This window comes from Asterias rubens, chromosome 11 (genome assembly GCF_902459465.1).
Source record: "Asterias rubens chromosome 11, eAstRub1.3, whole genome shotgun sequence".
NCBI lineage: Eukaryota > Metazoa > Echinodermata > Asteroidea > Forcipulatida > Asteriidae > Asterias > Asterias rubens.
Window position 1 is genome coordinate 2,272,245 of NC_047072.1, and position 18,363 is coordinate 2,290,607.

The 18,363-nt window shown below is 42.9% G+C and overlaps 1 protein-coding gene across 2 annotated transcripts; it reads right to left on the reverse strand.

Annotated features, from left to right (window-relative positions):
- Positions 1-1,512: 1,512 nt before the first annotated feature.
- Positions 1,513-18,057, reverse strand: LOC117296337 (protein FAM76A-like). 2 transcript variants are annotated; one of them, XM_033779207.1, is made up of 10 exons: positions 17,260-18,057; positions 16,245-16,309; positions 15,098-15,158; positions 13,083-13,235; positions 12,680-12,858; positions 6,764-6,856; positions 5,772-5,910; positions 3,454-3,555; positions 2,431-2,558; positions 1,513-1,600 (listed from the first exon to the last, which is right to left on the reverse strand). In XM_033779207.1, exons 1-9 carry the CDS (start codon positions 17,437-17,439, stop codon positions 2,466-2,468), a joined length of 1,065 nt encoding a protein of 354 aa, XP_033635098.1. In that variant the 5' UTR covers positions 17,440-18,057; the 3' UTR covers positions 1,513-1,600; positions 2,431-2,465. The 2 variants fall into 2 exon arrangements, with proteins under 2 accessions (XP_033635098.1, XP_033635097.1); XM_033779206.1 differs by having other exon boundaries at positions 6,764-6,859.
- Between the last annotated feature and the right edge of the window lie 306 nt (positions 18,058-18,363).

Consider the following 18,363-nt stretch of genomic DNA (forward strand, 5'->3'; position numbering starts at 1 on the left):
ACTAACACGGTCGGCCATTTATGAGAGTCAAAAATTTGACTCCCATAAATGGCCGACCGTGTTAGTCGACGAGGTAAATAGAAACCCACGCAATTTCGAGGCATGTTTGTGTAGATCATTGTATTCTACTTTTACAACATCTTTCTAACCATATGCTTTTTATAACTAGTTACAGAACGCTTTTCAAAGACGAACTCGACCGACCCAAGGCAACGTGTTCCTTTAACTCTCCTCACTTAAACCACTGGAGTGGAACCATCTCAAAACAACACCGATCTGCTGTTAAAAAAAGAATGCTCTGCGTGCATGCATATTAACTTTTGAGCAATTATCGATTATAAGGCGCTTGTAGGGCGTTTAGTAAGCGCATCTCAAGATGTTGCCGCAATCCACTTCAAATGAATCATGTCTTTACACGGTCAGACTAAACTGCATAACGTTAGACATGTAACAAGATCAAAGAAGAATGAGAGTGGCTCTTCGACTTGAGACCCCTTTTGGGGGCTGTGACAATTTTGAGATCAAGTACTGATTAAAATATCCAATATAGACCTTTCCATTGCAACAAAACAGCCCAAGTTTTTGCCAACCGAGATTGGAAAACTATCATCTATGGAAAGCAAAAAATGCAAAACAAAAAAAGATAGCTACTATTTGTTACAACTCTACACAAATATTCGAACATACTTTTGAATTTGTTGGAAAACAAAACAACCAATCATTGTAGGTATTTTATTTAATTTGCAGGGAAATGTTTATTTTGGTTAAAACACATTGAGTGTTTTACTAACATTCGGCGGTCCATGATAACCAGCTTGGTTTGTTTATCAAAAATGGAAACAAATTTGAAAGGTCTATATTGGGATATCTCAAAGGGCGCACTTCCAGGGGTTGTGATGGTACACCACTGGGAACGAGGTTGCTATTAACAGACTCAATACTACCTTCCTACATCAGCTACCAGGGCCAAACTTCTCAGAGCTGCTTAACGGCCAATTTTGTGCTAACTGTACAATTTCCATTTCATAGCGCTGCTAACTGTAAGCACATAAAAAGGCATGCTTCCCTTCGGTGCTTACTGCAAGGAAAACAAATATGACATCACGATGCAAATCCGTGGTGAAAGCGCAATATGGCCGCCTAATTTTCTTGCTAACCTGTGAAATATGCTTACACCTCAGCAAATTCTTCTGCTACAGTAAGCACGAAAATTTACTTACTGTTAAGCAGCTCTATGAAATTGGGGCCCGACTTCTAAAAGATTGTATGTACAGAGAGAAGAAGATTTGAAACATGTGTTCTAACACGAAACGCCTTTATCTTAAAAAATAAAAAACTATATAAATTCACTTGCGTGAAGTAAAAAGTGGTATCTTACAGATTCTATGTACAACATTTACAAATTGGTACAAAAAAATTGAATTACTGTTTTAAACTTAAAAATACAAATGGCCTGAAGTCGAGATGAATTCACAAGTCGAGGGCGGAGCTGCGTTAGGATGCTGCGAGTAGGATGCCGGGTGGTCATGGGTACCAGCGCGTCTCAAAAGCAGTCATTGTGTAAACTCAATGAAGATCTGAATTGGAACCAGCCGAAACCCTGAATCACACACAAATTTATTAATTCATTAGTTTTTATTCCACTTTCCATATTTTGATCTTGTCCTTTGTGCTTCCATCTGCTTGCGGTCAAACCATCTGGGTCCAATTTCATGGCTCTGCTTACCGTAAGCACAGCATCGGCGCTTATGGAAGCAGGGAATTTAGTGCTTACGGCAAGCGTATTTCACGGGTTAGTGGAAAATTTTGGCTTCTGCGCGTGCGTACTCCGCGTTACTAGGCATTCTACGCTTACAAGGATAGCGCAGAAATTCAGTGCTTGGATGAAAGCGGAGAATCGTGATCGTAAGCGCAGAATTCGGCGGTAAGCAGAGCCATGAAATTGGGCCCTGCTTGTGGTCAAAAAGGCACTGGACTCTATTGGTAATTACTCAAAACAACTGTTGCCATAAAAAAACTTACTTGGTAATGAGCAATGGAGAGCTGTTGATTATAGTATAAATCATTGTGAGAAACGGCTCCCTCTGAAGTAACAATATTTTTTCTCACTCAAATATTAAAAGACTTCTGACTGAAAGCACACAAATGTTGAAGTTACATTGTTTTCTAGAAAGAAGTAGTTTCTCACGAATTTGGTTTAGAGACCTCAAAATTAGATTGTGAGGTCTTGAAATCAAGCATCTGAAAGCACACAACTGTGACAAGGGTGTTTTTTCTTTCATTATTCTCTTGCAACTTCAATGACCAATTGAGCCCAAATTTTCACAGGTTTGTTATTTTATGCATACGTTGGGATGCACCAAGTGAGAATACTTGTCATTGACAGTTATTACCGATCGTGTCCAGTGCCTTAAAAAATAAGTGTCCTACCTGATACACTACATGGATTGCAGTCGGACCAACCATCATAAAACCAAGGGTTGAGTCTTTACTTCCGTCTTCTCTGGCTTAGTTTTGCACATCATGGAGACTTGTTTGGCAAGAGCACGATTCTTGGCCTTAAGATGGGAAAAGGAAACAGCAAACATGAAGCTCGGAAAATATTCATCCAATATAATTTGTAACCTTCCAGAAAGTATCTGCTAGTAGCGACGAAACGTCAGGCAATCAACTACCATAGGTCCTTTGGTTGGTAAGCAGTTTGCAACGGCTTAAGGCTGAGTCACACTGCAGTGATAACGAAAACGATAACAATCACGACGCAAAGAGAACACATTCTATTGGTTGAATTGCTCCACGCAGAATAGGCACACGCTCATTCAACCAATAGAATGCGTTCTCTTTGCATCATTAGCGTTATCGTTCTCGTTGTCGCTGCAGTGGGACTGGGCCTTTTTATCTATTTTCTCAGTTGCAATTTTTTTCCCTGGAAATGCAAAGGGAACAAAATAGAACTTGCAATGTCAGACCTGATACTTCACAGACATGACAGAGGCAATGGAGGCAAATGCTTCCGCATCCGAACCAAACAACTTCAGCTACTGGTGACTGGTATAGCATGAATGATACTCGGTTCTTGGGGAAAAAGTAAAATTTAGTGAAGATTTTGTTGATTTTTCAGAGGGTAACAAATTTGGAAAAAAAAACATTAAGTTGGACATGTTGGAGACTATCATTTAGGCCACCAATTTTAGGCCATCAATGGGAGACTTTGAGGCACTAGGTGGCAGCAGACTTACCAGGTAAAGTTCCATTGTTTACGTAGTTCTAAGCATGCCCACATTACCGAGAACCATGGATTTTACCTGGTAAGTCTGCTGCCACCAAGCGTCCCGAAAGTTCCTATTTGGACAATGTCTGACAGCATTTTTGTGACTCAAGAAGATGCAATGGTTTTACCAGAGTTTGTGCAAATGTGGCCAGAAAAAAAGTGATCCTAAAAGAAAATGCTACCTGGACATCTTCCATGGTTTCTCCGTGCTGCCTCTGAAGAACACCCAGTTTATTCCGTAGATCCTTCTCAATCTGCATGTGTGTGGCTCTCAGCTCCGTTATCTGAAAACAAAATAAACAAATACAGTGAGCGATTTTCCTTGTATAGCGTGGCAAAATGCTGCATGAAATAACGTCAATTGCTACTCAAACATCAACAATTGCTTCAATTAGCATTCAGTGTCTACAGAATATATGACATGGAGGCCATGGACTCCATAGTCTTCTTTGCCTTGGTCGTGGCCGAGCGGTTAAGAGCACCGAATTCAAACTCTGGTGTTTCTGATCAGCATAGTGTGGGTTCGAATCCCCAGCCGTGACACTTGTGTCCTTAAGCAAGACACTTAATAACCATTGCTTCGTCCTTCGGATGGGACGTAAAGCCGTTGGCCCCATGTGTTGCGTAACGCATGTAAAAGAACCCAGTGCACTTATCGAAAAGAGAAGGGGTCCGCCCTGGTGTTCCTGTCTGTGGCTGCTGTATGCGCCGTACCACCTTGTAAACCCTTATAAGGTGCTAAATAATTGGGTCTCAGAAATCATCACTTCAATAACCTTTCTGAAACCTTTTTCTGTATACTCAGCGCCTTGAGTACCTTGTTTGGTAGATACATGCGCTATATAAGACTTTTATATTCAGACCTTCGTTTTTGAGCTGTTTTCAGGTGCGCGATCGACAGCGCTCCTCCTCGATCATTACGGTGTATTTTATTTATAACACAATGAATAAAAGAAACATTGACTGCTAGAGGTCGCTTTGGAACGAAGCACTAGCGTGATATTAAACGCCCTCTATTGATAAAATCTACGCAAACCAGCAATAAACGCATTGAGACAAGACTCGAAGTGTCACGTGGGAGTTTTAGCGCATTTCCAGGCGGCGCAAATGCGAGGGTGAAGCGCATACCGTCGGTGTACGTAGCTCAATCAACATCTGTTGTGCAATCTCGAGATTGAGCAGCGCAATAACAGAGTGCTAGCTTTACGAACTCGCAGCCGGGTACACGTCCGTACACACACACGCTACTGTATACGTCGTCCGTGCAATACTAGAACTACTACTAGATCAACCATGGATCAACGACGTATTTTCTCGCAAGAAAATGTGTATTTTCTAATGCTTTATATAAAATGTGAAAACATTTTACAAAAAAAGGAAACATTAAACATAAAACCTTAAAATCGTGCGGTATTTTGTCACACGGGAGTGGGATCGGGGTTGTTTTATTTTATTTTGTCTGTAAACGTATTTGTGTATGTCCAAGTCCGATCCAACCTGACCATTTTAGTAATAGTATTCATAAACTGAGTATGCTAGTCAAACAAATTGAGCTCCTGGACAATCTAAGAAGAGTGATTTTTTAGGAGCTCAAATTGAGCTCCTGAGCATTCTCAGGAGAGCGATTAAAGAGCTCCTTCTATTTCTATAAACGAAGGTCTGGATATTGATTGATTGATTGAAAATTTGCCCATAGACTAATGATAATACTAATAATAAGACTTGTGATGCGCAAGTGTCCACCCTGCTGGGTGTTCAAGGCGCAGAAAAGCCTTTAAAGATTTCCAATGGAAGTGCCCTTTGCTGGATGAATTTGATTCATTCCATCGATTCACTACATTCACTGGCGATCTTGTGTCAATAGAATCACTCTCACAGAACTCAGGAAAGTACTGAACATACAGGGCTAACACACATTGGCGTATATGGGTAAAACCAAACTTAATTTTCTTATCCCCAATGGAAAATTCCATCTATTATCATTGCGGTACCCTCTGCTACCGGACAATCTCAGTGGTCTAGTTGGTAAGACACTGCTCTAGAATGGCAAAGGGCATGGGTTCGAATTCCACTTGAGTAATATGCATGTGATTTTTTCACAGAGCTCGGGAAAGCACTGAGTATACATTGAAATGGTGGCACGGTTGGCTTGTGCGTAAAGTGCTCGCCTCTCACCAAGGTGACCCCGGTTCGACTCCCGGCCAGGGCCATATGTGAGTTGAGTTGTGCGTTGGTTCTGTGCTGTGCCACAAGGGTTTTCCAGACCATCCGGTTTTCCTCCCTCGGGAAAAATCAAACACTTTTGAACTTGGCTGTGCTCCGTGGTCATAATGGGTTGATGTGGCTGGCAGCCAAATGCGCCATGCATGCCTGCTTCTCGAACACATTGTAGCCGCGCCCTTCGCAATTCAGCTGTTAGCTGCGAGTTAGGATGATTAGCCCCCCAAATTATTTATAATATTTATAATAATATGGGTAAAACCAAAATTAATAGAATTACCTTCTTGTCTCGTTCCAAGATGACCTTCTCCTTTTCTGTCAATAGTTTCTTCAGGGAGGCTATGGTCTCCCGAAGCTGTGTCATGGCAACCATGTGATCGGTGTTCCCGGGGTCAACGAAAGCAACATCTGACTTAGACCTGTTGAAATTAATTTAAAAAATCAAACAAATCAATGTAGAATCAACACAAGCATGAGTTTCTTTGGATATGTCATGCATCAAGGAGGTTTCGACAAAGAAATATATGCTAAAGGGTCAGTCGAGGGAAAGAGAATGAGAGGTCGTCAAGCAACATCATGGATGAACAACATTAAGAATTGGAATGGCAGCTGCAGCGAGATCATTACAACCGGACCGACGAGAAAAACAACTTGATCTACAAAAGGTATCAAAACCCTTAAAGGCACCGGACACATTTGGTAATTGTCAAAGAGCAGCATTCTCACTTGGTATAAGTAACATGCATAAAAAGGTTAACAAAAGTTGCAAGAGAATGATGAAAGAAAAAAACAACCTTATTGCAAAAATTGTTGTGCTTTCAAGTACCAAAAAACATCTTCAGGCATGAAGCATTTGAGTGAGAAATTACCTCTTTTTTAAAAAACTATGTTACTTCAGAGGGAGCCGTTTTTCACATTGTTTCATACTATCAATTGCTCTCCATTCTTGTATCCTAGTAAATTTTTATGCCAACAATAGACCCTTCCCATGAAATATGTAAATTACACATAGCACGTGGGCACAAACATTTGGGTTGACAAAATGAGGGAACATCGCGCTGTTTTGTACACGGCTGCATGACCCACACGCAATTGCGCGTCTGCTTAGTTCACAACTCTATGGCGTTTGCCAACCAATAGGGTATGTAGGCATGCGTGAATGTAATTAGCATATTTCATGGGAAGGGTCCATTATTTTGAGTAACTACCAATAGCAGAATAGTGTCCAGTAAAGTTTGGGGAATGCTGGAAGTTGAAATGACAACTACTTACAATGATGAAGGTAGGATGCCGTTACTTGAGTAGTCAGTCTTAACCCTCTTGTTAGACTCAGGTTCCAGTTTCTTGTTAGGCTCTGGTGCAGACCTGCTACACACAAGAGCAATGTATGGTTTAAGAATAACAAGTATTTTGCAAATAGAACTGTATCACAGTGTGGCCATCTTGATTTTACTCCATTCTAACTCATTGTCACCAAACTGAGGCTGGACGAAGTAATAGTATGGCACCATGTTTGCACAATGAATGTTAGCATTCATTACTGTTATTGGAAACAGGGAATATGACCAAGATGGTGACAGTATGATAGAGATCTATGGCATTGACCTTGCAAGACCCAATTTCATAGAGCTGCTTAAGAAGCAGATATTGCTTTTCGCTTTGCAATAAGAAAGCATGATACCAGTCACATGGTAGATGTAGAATGGTAATTGTGCATAGCTACTCTCTGTGCTTCATCAGCTCTTATGAGGTTGAGCCCAGGGGTGGATTTTACAAAGAATTAAAACCAGTCTTATCTTGAATGAGGCCGAGATCCTAGCTTAGGTTTTTTAATAACCCCTAAAGAGTTGTAGTACTAGTTCTATGCTACGACTATCTTTGTGAAATCAACCCCTGCAGATTTTGTGCTAACTTACAATGCTTTACAATAGGCCTACAGTTTCAGAATTCCTCTCCAGGTTTTGACTTTAACGAAGAATACCTTCTGGGAAAACATGGTTTAACTATTTCAGCCCAATTGGCGAATTTCCCTACTTGAGCCCCTACGGCGGCTTCAGTCACCTGTGCACTATACCCTGCTTGAGCACCAATGGTGACTTTAGTCAACTGTGCACTTTACCCTGCTTGAGCCCCAATGGTGACTTTAGTCAACTGTGCACTATACCCTGCTTGAGCCCCAATGGTGACTTTAGTCAACTGTGCACTATACCCTGCTTGAGCCCCAATGGTGACTTTAGTCAACTGTGCACTATATCCTGCTTGAGCCCCAATGGTGACTTTAGTCAACTGTGCACTGTACCCTGCTTGAGCCCCAATGGTGACTTCAGTCAACTGTGCACTATACCCTGCTTGAGCCCCAATGGTGACTTTAGTCAACTGTGCACTTTACCCTGCTTGAGCCCCAATGGTGACTTTAGTCAACTGTGCACTATACTCTGCTTGAGCCCCAATGGCGACTTTAGTCAACTGTGCACTATACCCTGCTTGAGCCCCAATGGTGACTTTAGTCAACTGTGCACTATACCCTGCTTGAGCACCAATGGTGACTTTAGTCAACTGTGCACTATACCTGCTTGAGCCCCAATGGTGACTTTAGTCAACTGTGCACTATACCCTGCTTGAGCCCCAATGGTGACTTTAGTCAACTGTGCACTATACCCTGCTTGAGCCCCAATGGTGACTTTAGTCAACTGTGCACTATATCCTGCTTGAGCCCCAATGGTGACTTTAGTCAACTGTGCACTGTACCCTGCTTGAGCCCCAATGGTGACTTCAGTCAACTGTGCACTATACCCTGCTTGAGCCCCAATGGTGACTTTAGTCAACTGTGCACTATACCCTACTTGAGCCCCAATGGTGACTTAAGTCAACTGTGCACTATACCCTGCTTGAGCCCCAATGGTGACTTTAGTCAACTGTGCACTATACCCTGCTTGAGCCCCAATGGTGACTTTAGTCCACTGTTCACTATTCCCTGCTTGAGCCCCAATGGTGACTTTAGTCAACTGTGCACTATACCCTGCTTGAGCCCCAATGGTGACTTTAGTCAACTGTGCACTATACCCTGCTTGAGCCTCAATGGTGACTTTAGTCAACTGTGCACTATACCCTGCTTGAGCCCCAATGGTGACTTTAGTCAACTGTGCACTATATCCTGCTTGAGCCCCAATGGTGACTTTAGTCAACTGTGCACTGTACCCTGCTTGAGCCCCAATGGTGACTTCAGTCAACTGTGCACTATACCCTGCTTGAGCCCCAATGGTGACTTTAGTCAACTGTGCACTATACCCTACTTGAGCCCCAATGGTGACTTAAGTCAACTGTGCACTATACCCTGCTTGAGCCCCAATGGTGACTTTAGTCAACTGTGCACTATACCCTGCTTGAGCCCCAATGGTGACTTTAGTCCACTGTTCACTATTCCCTGCTTGAGCCCCAATGGTGACTTTAGTCAACTGTGCACTATACCCTGCTTGAGCCCCAATGGTGACTTTAGTCAACTGTGCACTATACCCTGCTTGAGCCCCAATGGTGACTTTAGTCAACTGTGCACTATACCCTGCTTGAGCCCCAATGGTGACTTTAGTCAACTGTGCACTATACCCTGCTTGAGCCCCAATGGTGACTTTAGTCAACTGTGCACTATACCCTGCTTGAGCCCCAATGGTGACTTTAGTCAACTGTGCACTATACCCTGCTTGAGCCCCAATGGCGACTTTAGTCAACTGTGCACTACCTACCCTGCTTGAGCCCCAATGGTGACTTTAGTCAACTGTGCACTATACCCTGCTTGAGCCCCAATGGTGACTTTAGTCAACTGTGCACTATACCCTGCTTGAGCCCCAATGGTGACTTTAGTCAACTGTGCACTATACCCTGCTTGAGCCCCAATGGTGACTTTACTCAACTGTGCACTATACCCTGCTTGAGCCCCAATGGTGACTTTACTCAACTGTGCACTATACCTGCTTGAGCCCCAATGGTGACTTAAGTCAACTGTGCACTATACCCTGCTTGAGCCCCAATGGTGACTTTAGTCCACTGTGCACTATACCCTACTTGAGCCCCTACGGCGGCTTCGGTCACCTGTGCACTATACCCTGCTTGAGCCCCAATGGTGACTTTAGTCAACTGTGCACTATACCTGCTTGAGCCCCAATGGTGACTTTAGTCCACTGTGCACTATACCCTGCTTGAGCCCCAATGGTGACTTTAGTCAACTGTGCACTATTCCCTGCTTGAGCCCCAATGGTGACTTTAGTCAACTGTGCACTATACCCTGCTTGAGCCCCAATGGTGACTTTAGTCCACTGTGCACTATACCCTGCTTGAGCCCCAATGGTGACTTTAGTCAACTGTGCACTATACCTGCTTGAGCCCCAATGGTGACTTTAGTCAACTGTTCACTATACCCTGCTTGAGCCCCAATGGTGACTTTAGTCAACTGTGCACTATTCCCTGCTTGAGCCCCAATGGTGACTTTGGTCAACTGTGCACTATTCCCTGCTTGAGCCCCAATGGTGACTTTAGTCAACTGTGCACTATTCCCTGCTTGAGCCCCAATGGTGACTTTAGTCAACTGTGCACTATACCCTGCTTGAGCCCCAATGCCAACTTCAGTCAACTGTGCACTACACCCTGCTTGAGCCCCAATGGTGACTTTAGTCAACTGTGCACTATACACTGCTTGAGCCCCAATGGTGACTTAAGTCAACTGTGCACTATACCCTGCTTGAGCCCCAATGGTGACTTTAGTCAACTGTGCACTATACCCTGCTTGAGCCCCAATGGTAACTTTAGTCAACTGTGCACTATACCCTGCTTGAGCCCCAATGGTGACTTTAGTCAACTGTGCACTATACCCTGCTTGAGCCCCAATGGTAACTTTAGTCAACTGTGCACTATACCCTGCTTGAGCCCCAATGGTGACTTTAGTCAACTGTGCACTATACCCTGCTTGAGCCCCAATGGTGACTTTAGTCCACTGTTCACTATACCCTGCTTGAGTCCCAATGGTGACTTTAGTCAACTGTGCACTATACCCTGCTTGAGCCCCAATGGTGACTTTAGTCCACTGTTCACTATACCCTGCTTGAGCCCCAATGGTGACTTTAGTCAACTGTGCACTATACTCTGCTTGAGCCCCAATGGCGACTTTAGTCAACTGTGCACTATACCCTGCTTGAGCCCCAATGGTGACTTTAGTCAACTGTGCACTATACCCTGCTTGAGCCCCAATGGTGACTTTAGTCCACTGTGCACTATACCCTGCTTGAGCCCCAATGGTGACTTTAGTCAACTGTGCACTATACCTGCTTGAGCCCCAATGGTGACTTTAGTCAACTGTTCACTATACCCTGCTTGAGCCCCAATGGTGACTTTAGTCAACTGTGCACTATTCCCTGCTTGAGCCCCAATGGTGACTTTGGTCAACTGTGCACTATTCCCTGCTTGAGCCCCAATGGTGACTTTAGTCAACTGTGCACTATTCCCTGCTTGAGCCCCAATGGTGACTTTAGTCAACTGTGCACTATACCCTGCTTGAGCCCCAATGCCAACTTCAGTCAACTGTGCACTACACCCTGCTTGAGCCCCAATGGTGACTTTAGTCAACTGTGCACTATACACTGCTTGAGCCCCAATGGTGACTTAAGTCAACTGTGCACTATACCCTGCTTGAGCCCCAATGGTGACTTTAGTCAACTGTGCACTATACCCTGCTTGAGCCCCAATGGTAACTTTAGTCAACTGTGCACTATACCCTGCTTGAGCCCCAATGGTGACTTTAGTCAACTGTGCACTATACCCTGCTTGAGCCCCAATGGTAACTTTAGTCAACTGTGCACTATACCCTGCTTGAGCCCCAATGGTGACTTTAGTCAACTGTGCACTATACCCTGCTTGAGCCCCAATGGTGACTTTAGTCCACTGTTCACTATACCCTGCTTGAGTCCCAATGGTGACTTTAGTCAACTGTGCACTATACCCTGCTTGAGCCCCAATGGTGACTTTAGTCCACTGTTCACTATACCCTGCTTGAGCCCCAATGGTGACTTTAGTCAACTGTGCACTATACCCTGCTTGAGTCCCAATGGTGACTTTAGTCAACTGTGCACTATACCCTGCTTGAGCCCCAATGGTGACTTTAGTCAACTGTGCACTATACACTGCTTGAGCCCCAATGGTGACTTTAGTCAACTGTGCACTATACCCTGCTTGAGCCCCAATGGTGACTTTAGTCAACTGTGCACTATACCCTGCTTGAGCCCCAATGGTGACTTTAGTCAACTGTGCACTATACCCTGCTTGAGCACCAATGGTGACTTTAGTCAACTGTGCACTATACCCTGCTTGAGCCCCAATGGTGACTTTAGTCAACTGTGCACTATACCCTGCTTGAGCCCCAATGGTGACTTTAGTCAACTGTGCACTATACCCTGCTTGAGCCCCAATGGTGACTTTAGTCAACTGTGCACTATACCCTGCTTGAGCCCCAATGGTGACTTTAGTCAACTGTGCACTATTCCCTGCTTGAGCCCCAATGGTGACTTTAGTCAACTGTGCACTATACCCTGCTTGAGCCCCAATGGTGACTTTAGTCAACTGTGCACTATACCCTGCTTGAGCCCCAATGGTGACTTTAGTCAACTGTGCACTATACCCTGCTTGAGCACCAATGGTGACTTTAGTCAACTGTGCACTATACCTGCTTGAGCCCCAATGGTGACTTTAGTCAACTGTGCACTATTCCCTGCTTGAGCCCCAATGGTGACTTTAGTCAACTGTGCACTATTCCCTGCTTGAGCCCCAATGGTGACTTTAGTCAACTGTGCACTATACCATGCTTGAGCCCCAATGGTAACTTTAGTCAACTGTGCACTATACCCTGCTTGAGCCCCAATGGTGACTTTAGTCCACTGTGCACTATACCCTGCTTGAGCCCCAATGGTGACTTTAGTCAACTGTGCACTATTCCCTGCTTGAGCCCCAATGGTGACTTTGGTCAACTGTGCACTATTCCCTGCTTGAGCCCCAATGGTGACTTTAGTCAACTGTGCACTATTCCCTGCTTGAGCCCTCAGGCATACCCAGGCCTGTATACCCTGCTTCAGCCCCAATGTCAATTTCCTCTCCCCCAAAAGACACTGATGCACTCTCGCATCATTGGATGGTAACTTTGAAACTAACCTATTAGCGACTTTGTCCACCTTCTCGTCTGATTTACTGGAGTCCACTTCGTTGTTGTCTTTACTTTGCTGAGTGGTTCGGTGATGGCTGCTCGCTAACTCATACTTCCGCTTCTTAGCCTTCTGAAGGACCCTTTTATAGGACAGCGTGCATAACCAACAAAGAAGTTTCCCATCAACCTAAACAAACAAAAAACATTGAGTAAATAGTATGGCATCACTTTTTGATTATTATTATTGTCTTTAGGGAGTATCTCAAAAGTCGGAATGGTACAAATGTTCTCTAGGGGTTAGAGTCAATTCTTGCAAAAAGTTAAAGGCTATTTTTGGAGATGACGTGTCATTTTTGGACTGACATGTCAAAATGGTGCACAAATTTTTCTGTTTGAATTGCAAACGCATACCTTTTTTCTTTCTTCTTTTCTGTCGAAGCCACATTTCTGCTTGCACTGCTCACACGTGTGTGGAGGGCCGTACTTCTTCTCTGAGTTTGCGCAGCGTTGACATTTGTTACCGATAAATGCTGCAATCACATTGCAGTATTCGCATGGCTTTGGCTATAAAAGACAGAGAAACAAACATCTTTTCACTGGAATCAGCGACTGCTAATATCAAGTAGGAAGGGAAGACCTCGAAATAACCCTTGGCACCAATAGTAATAAGCCTTTTTTTTTATAGATATGGCGGACACGTTTCTACAACACAATAGGTTCGGTTAAAAGTCTCTGTATACACCATAACCAAACAGTGCAATCCTATGGTGTCCGCCATATCTCAATAAGGCTAATTCCCGCGGTGCCCTGTGCTTTGGCTGTGGTGCCCTCTGCAAGATTCCAATACAAATTTATATTTTCCCCATAGAAGTGCCCCATGACAGAGAGTCTGTTCAAGAGCAAAGTTCAAGGCCTGCATGGGCAAGATATTTGTGGTACAAGGTTGTCTGCAAAGATATTATCGTCTCATTCAAAATGTCAAATTCTGTAATAAGAATCGCTTATGAACCGCGCAGAAAAAGGGTACGGAAGACATATATGCCGGCTTAAGAAGTGACCGGAAGTAGCAACAGGGCAAAGTGCAACCAGTGAGCTTGAAAAAATTGACCTACTGACTTTCCAATAGATGTTGCACCAAGGCCAAGTCCGGTATCCAATTTCTTCAAGCTGTTGGGCAGATATCATTCGCTAAGCAAAATTGTGCAGGGATACCAGTCACAAGTTATGTACATTACATTTTACATGACAAGGTTTGGCCGGTAACCCGTTTCCGCCCAGCAAGAGTTTTCTGTACTAAGCAGCTAAGTGGGCAAGTGTCAATCAATACCATAACCTCATTCAAAAATCAACTCCTGTTGAATGAATGTACAGGGGCAAGTGACAATAGATTCTACATGCATATTTAACACACACAAGCCCCTTTCACACCATTGAGCCAATTCACAATTAAAGCCATGGAGCTTTTCATCCCACCACCATCCCATGTTCAGTTCACACTTAATGCAGTTTCTTATGGGGGAAAATGAGCACCTTGTCTGCTCAAAACTATAAGGGAATTAGTGCAAATTGTAGGGTGCATTTCGTAAAATAGCCAGACAGGTCTTAAGGCCCGGTCCCACTGCAGCGATAACGAGAACGATAACGACGCCAAGAGAACGCATTCTATTGGTTGAATGAGCGTGTGCCTATTCTGCGTGGAGCAATTCAACCAATAGAAGGTGTTCTCTTTACGTTGTGATCCTAATCGTTTACACACACAAAAGCCCTTTTCACATTACTTTATTCCCTGGTGTGTTACTCTACGGAATAATGGCCTGCCTTTTCACACTTTGATCACTTTACCATTAATTTGGACTTTTTCCGGTTTGCCTCGAGTAATGGGCATTTTTGAGGATATCCACCCCTTCTCCAGAGTACATGTAAGTGGACAAACCCTGGAGTTTTCTTGTAACGTGGCGTGTCATCATGGCCGAGCGGTTAAGAGCACTTGATTCAAGCTCTGGTATTTGATCAGCAGAGTGTGGGTTCGAATCCCGGTCGTTGACACTTGCTAAGTAAAATTGGGGAGGTAGTGCTTTCTGCTCTACCGGCCATGCTTCGGATTGATGATACCCAAGCCTACATCCGAATGGACTGTAAAAGGGGTAACCCTATTTCAGCCCTAGGAGAAGGTGGCAAAGGCCTCTGGAAAAAAAAAATAATGGTACCCCACACCTTCACGCCTTGTATGTCTGGCGACTTGCATAAAAAAAAAATTAAAAACGTGGAAGCCCGTGGAATAGGGTCACAGTGCGCCGGGGTATTAAATGTTGGGTAATAAAATCCCAGGGCCTCCCCAGGGCCTCCCCAGGGCTGTATACCACGCAGATAAGAGACACAGTGTGAAAAGAGTTTAACACAAACAACACGTAACACTTAAAACTTACAGTGCCATAGAGCTTGACATTTTGTGCGCATTTCTTGCAGATTGTGTTTGTGCTGCTTTTGCTGGGTGAGAAAGAAATGAGAACACATATCAATGTTGTTTTGTTTTTCACAAACATGAAAGAAGAGATTGTGAAAAATGTGTAGAATCAAAGACAGAAATCGTGGACAGATGATACATGTGCAGCTGTAGTTTATGCATCAGACACTAATCAGAACGTATAAATATTAAAGGGTCTATGTAACTTTTGTCGGACAAAAAACACAATGTCCACAAATTTACACTAAACTTACAGTTTGAAGATAATGATAGTAGAAAGCTTCCCTGAAAATATAATGTGCTGAGGTGCTGTAGTTTTTGGGAAATGAGTAAAACAATGTCATGAAAATAAGTTTTGTCTCATGAGACGAAAATTATTTTAATCATTTACAAACGTATTTTCATGACATTGTTTTACTCATTTCTCAAAAACTCCAAAGTCAAATCTTCAAACCCTGTTAGTTTAATGTAAATCTATGGACATTTTGAAAAAGTACCCAAATCCTTTAAAGGGACCGAACACGTTGCCTAGGATCAGCGAGTTGGTCTAGATGAAAATCTTTATTTTTTTGTAAGAAAAATGCATGGTTGGAAAGATGTTTTAAAAGTAGAATACAATGGTCCACACAAACAAATTTGCAGGGTTTTCCTTTTACTTTCTGGTTTGCCATTTTGTGGAGTAAAACATATGACTCTACAGAATGGCGTGTCATGTTAGTTCACCATGTTAAAGGAAAACCGTGCAATTTGGAGGCATGTATGTATGGATCATTGTATTCTACTTTTAAAACATCAAACATTATGCATTTATAACAATGGGTTTCAAACGCTTTTCATGGACCAAATCGCCAAATTTTGACTAGGTCCCTAAAGGCTTCAGCAGTGGCTATGGACAAAATGATCAAATTTCTTGTCCAAAGCGATAGCATAGCCATACCCGCAGCTTAGCCAAATCCATACTCAAAGCAATACCGACAGCTACAGCCCAACCCACATCCATAGCCACATCACCAGCCCAGTCATCCCCACAGCCATAGCTGAAGTCACTTGATTGATTCAGACAGATGCATGGCATTGAATAGTGTTTTCTACATTTCAATATGGCATACTTTTCCTGTTGGAATTCAGCTCTGCAGTAAGTACATTTCACCACTGGATAGGAACCTCTGCATTCCTGCAAAATGAAAACAAATTAAAGCATAATTGAAAGATTGTGTGAATATTTGCCGTATATTTGTTTTTAAAACTGGCAGTGGCCTAGCCCTGGTAGGACGTCAGTCAGTTAAACGGAGGAGTCTAACCTGGGCTAGCGTTGGCCTAATTTAGTATATATGTAGGCCTACTCCCAAAAACTACTGCCCAGTACACTTACCATTTGTCCACAAGTCTAACTTCATCAGGGTTTTCCCAAGGAATTTTCAAAACTGGGGCATTCTTGAAACAAATTTTTGTTGAAATTTTTGCTGAATTGAAACCAAAGGTAAATTTATCAAGTTTGAAACCTGATATCAGTTTTTACTTGATATCTAATTTACCTTTGTTTTTTTTTGCCAATTGGGGTTTTCTAAACGGATTCTTTTAAGATTTGAGTTCCACAAAAAAAAAAAAAAAAAAAAAAAAAAAAAAAAATGTTTACTCATGCATAGGGAAGACATTGATTGCATTATTAAAAATTATTCAATTTGCAATTGGAATGAATGTAAAGTTGTTGATACACATCCAAAAAATCAGAACGATTGAAATTGTTGGAAATGGCCAGGGCCCAAAAGCTATTTCATATTTAAGCAGGAGTACTGCTTAGCAAAATTATATGCCAAGCATAAAAACTGAGGGGGGGGGGGGGGCAGTCACTCACTCACTTCAATAAACTTCATTGACTTTTGGCTGGCACCAGGGATAACATTCCATATGGCGCCACCAATTTTTCACTTATTTTTACGAAAAAGGATATCTCATTGAGGTAAATTAGATACTTTATTATTTCATATCGAATGAAAAAGTGGTGGCACCATACGGAAACTTTTCCGGCACCAGTTTCTGCTTAGCAATATTTTTCTGTGCTTAGTAGAAATGTTTTTGTGCTTTGTGAAATTGGGCCCAGCAGATGATTCTATGTACGTTTACCTTGCACAGCTGTTGTCCTTGTGAGAGTTCTTCAAATGGATGACGGCTGTTGCATTTGGTACATGCAAACAGTGGTGGATGTGTTGTTGCTGCTGTTGTTGATGTTGTTGTGATTGACATTGCACAAACTTTCTTCAACAAGGCCTTTTGTTTCAAAGAGGAATACTTTGACAAGTTCATTCGTTCTCTGTGTGATGATTCAACAGTTTTAAACAGCCAGGCCTGACAAACAGGTCAATCAATGATTTGAGATTCAATCCAAGAATTAATATCAATTCAATAACTGACTTTAAAAAAATTCTAATTTCTATGTCGCATCATGGAGCAATAAACTAATCAATCAATTTTCTATTGTTGAAAAAAATATCGTAGTAAAATTGTCTAGTTTAACTTCTCAACTTTAGGTACCCGTGAAGAAAACGTATGCATTTGGCGTTGGAAATTCAATAAATACTGGATAATAAGTCGTTATTTAAACACACGCTTGTGCATTCGATCAATTAGAGCATGGCTGTCACTTCCGTTTCACTCAGTTGTTGTTGTATCTTGTCCATTCATTGTCTTGCGCGCGCGGACCACTTTCCGCAAATTAATGCCGCGTTAATGAAATGACCTTGTCGGTAAAACTGCCAGTTATCCTGCCGCTGAAAGGCCCAAATAACTCTTTCACTGTCGTCATACTTCACTTGCTTTGTCACAGTCTTTTCCACACAGTACACGTCCACATAGCTGTTGTTGTTTACTAACCGGGAACGATAAATAAAGACGGCTGTAGTTTTTCGACTTTTGTGCATAAATACAAAGATGGCGGCAATGCTTTTTGAAGGGCGCCCGCATACGGCCACTAATTGCCATTAATTACCTGACTCTGATCTCCGACACACTGGGTGCGTTCGTTTAGCTTCCCTGGGTCCGGTCTACCCCGGTGTGTGGCGGGTTTTTTCCCCCAGGACGAACGTGGGTATTTATCTGCACACTTTCGTCCTCGTAAAAGAAAGTGCCACACACCGGGGTCGACCCGGGGAAGCTAATCGAACGCACCCACTGTTCAAATTGGGTGCGGGTGCCGGTGAGGGGTTTGAATCCCTCTCGATTTGTTACTTA

What these genes read in the sequence shown, in the direction of transcription:
- LOC117296337 (XM_033779206.1), bottom strand. Translation starts at nt 17,439, where the DNA reads ATGAACTTGTCAAAGTATTCCTCTTTGAAACAAAAGGCCTTGTTGAAG. An exon ending in GGCATCCTACCTTCATCATT is followed by an intron (nt 5,911 to 6,763) that starts GTAAGTAGTTGT and finishes TAATTTCAACAG; the next exon opens with GTCTAAGTCAGATGTTGCTT. An exon ending in AAACCATGGAAGATGTCCAG is followed by an intron (nt 2,559 to 3,453) that starts GTAGCATTTTCT and finishes TCCCATCTTAAG; the next exon opens with GCCAAGAATCGTGCTCTTGC.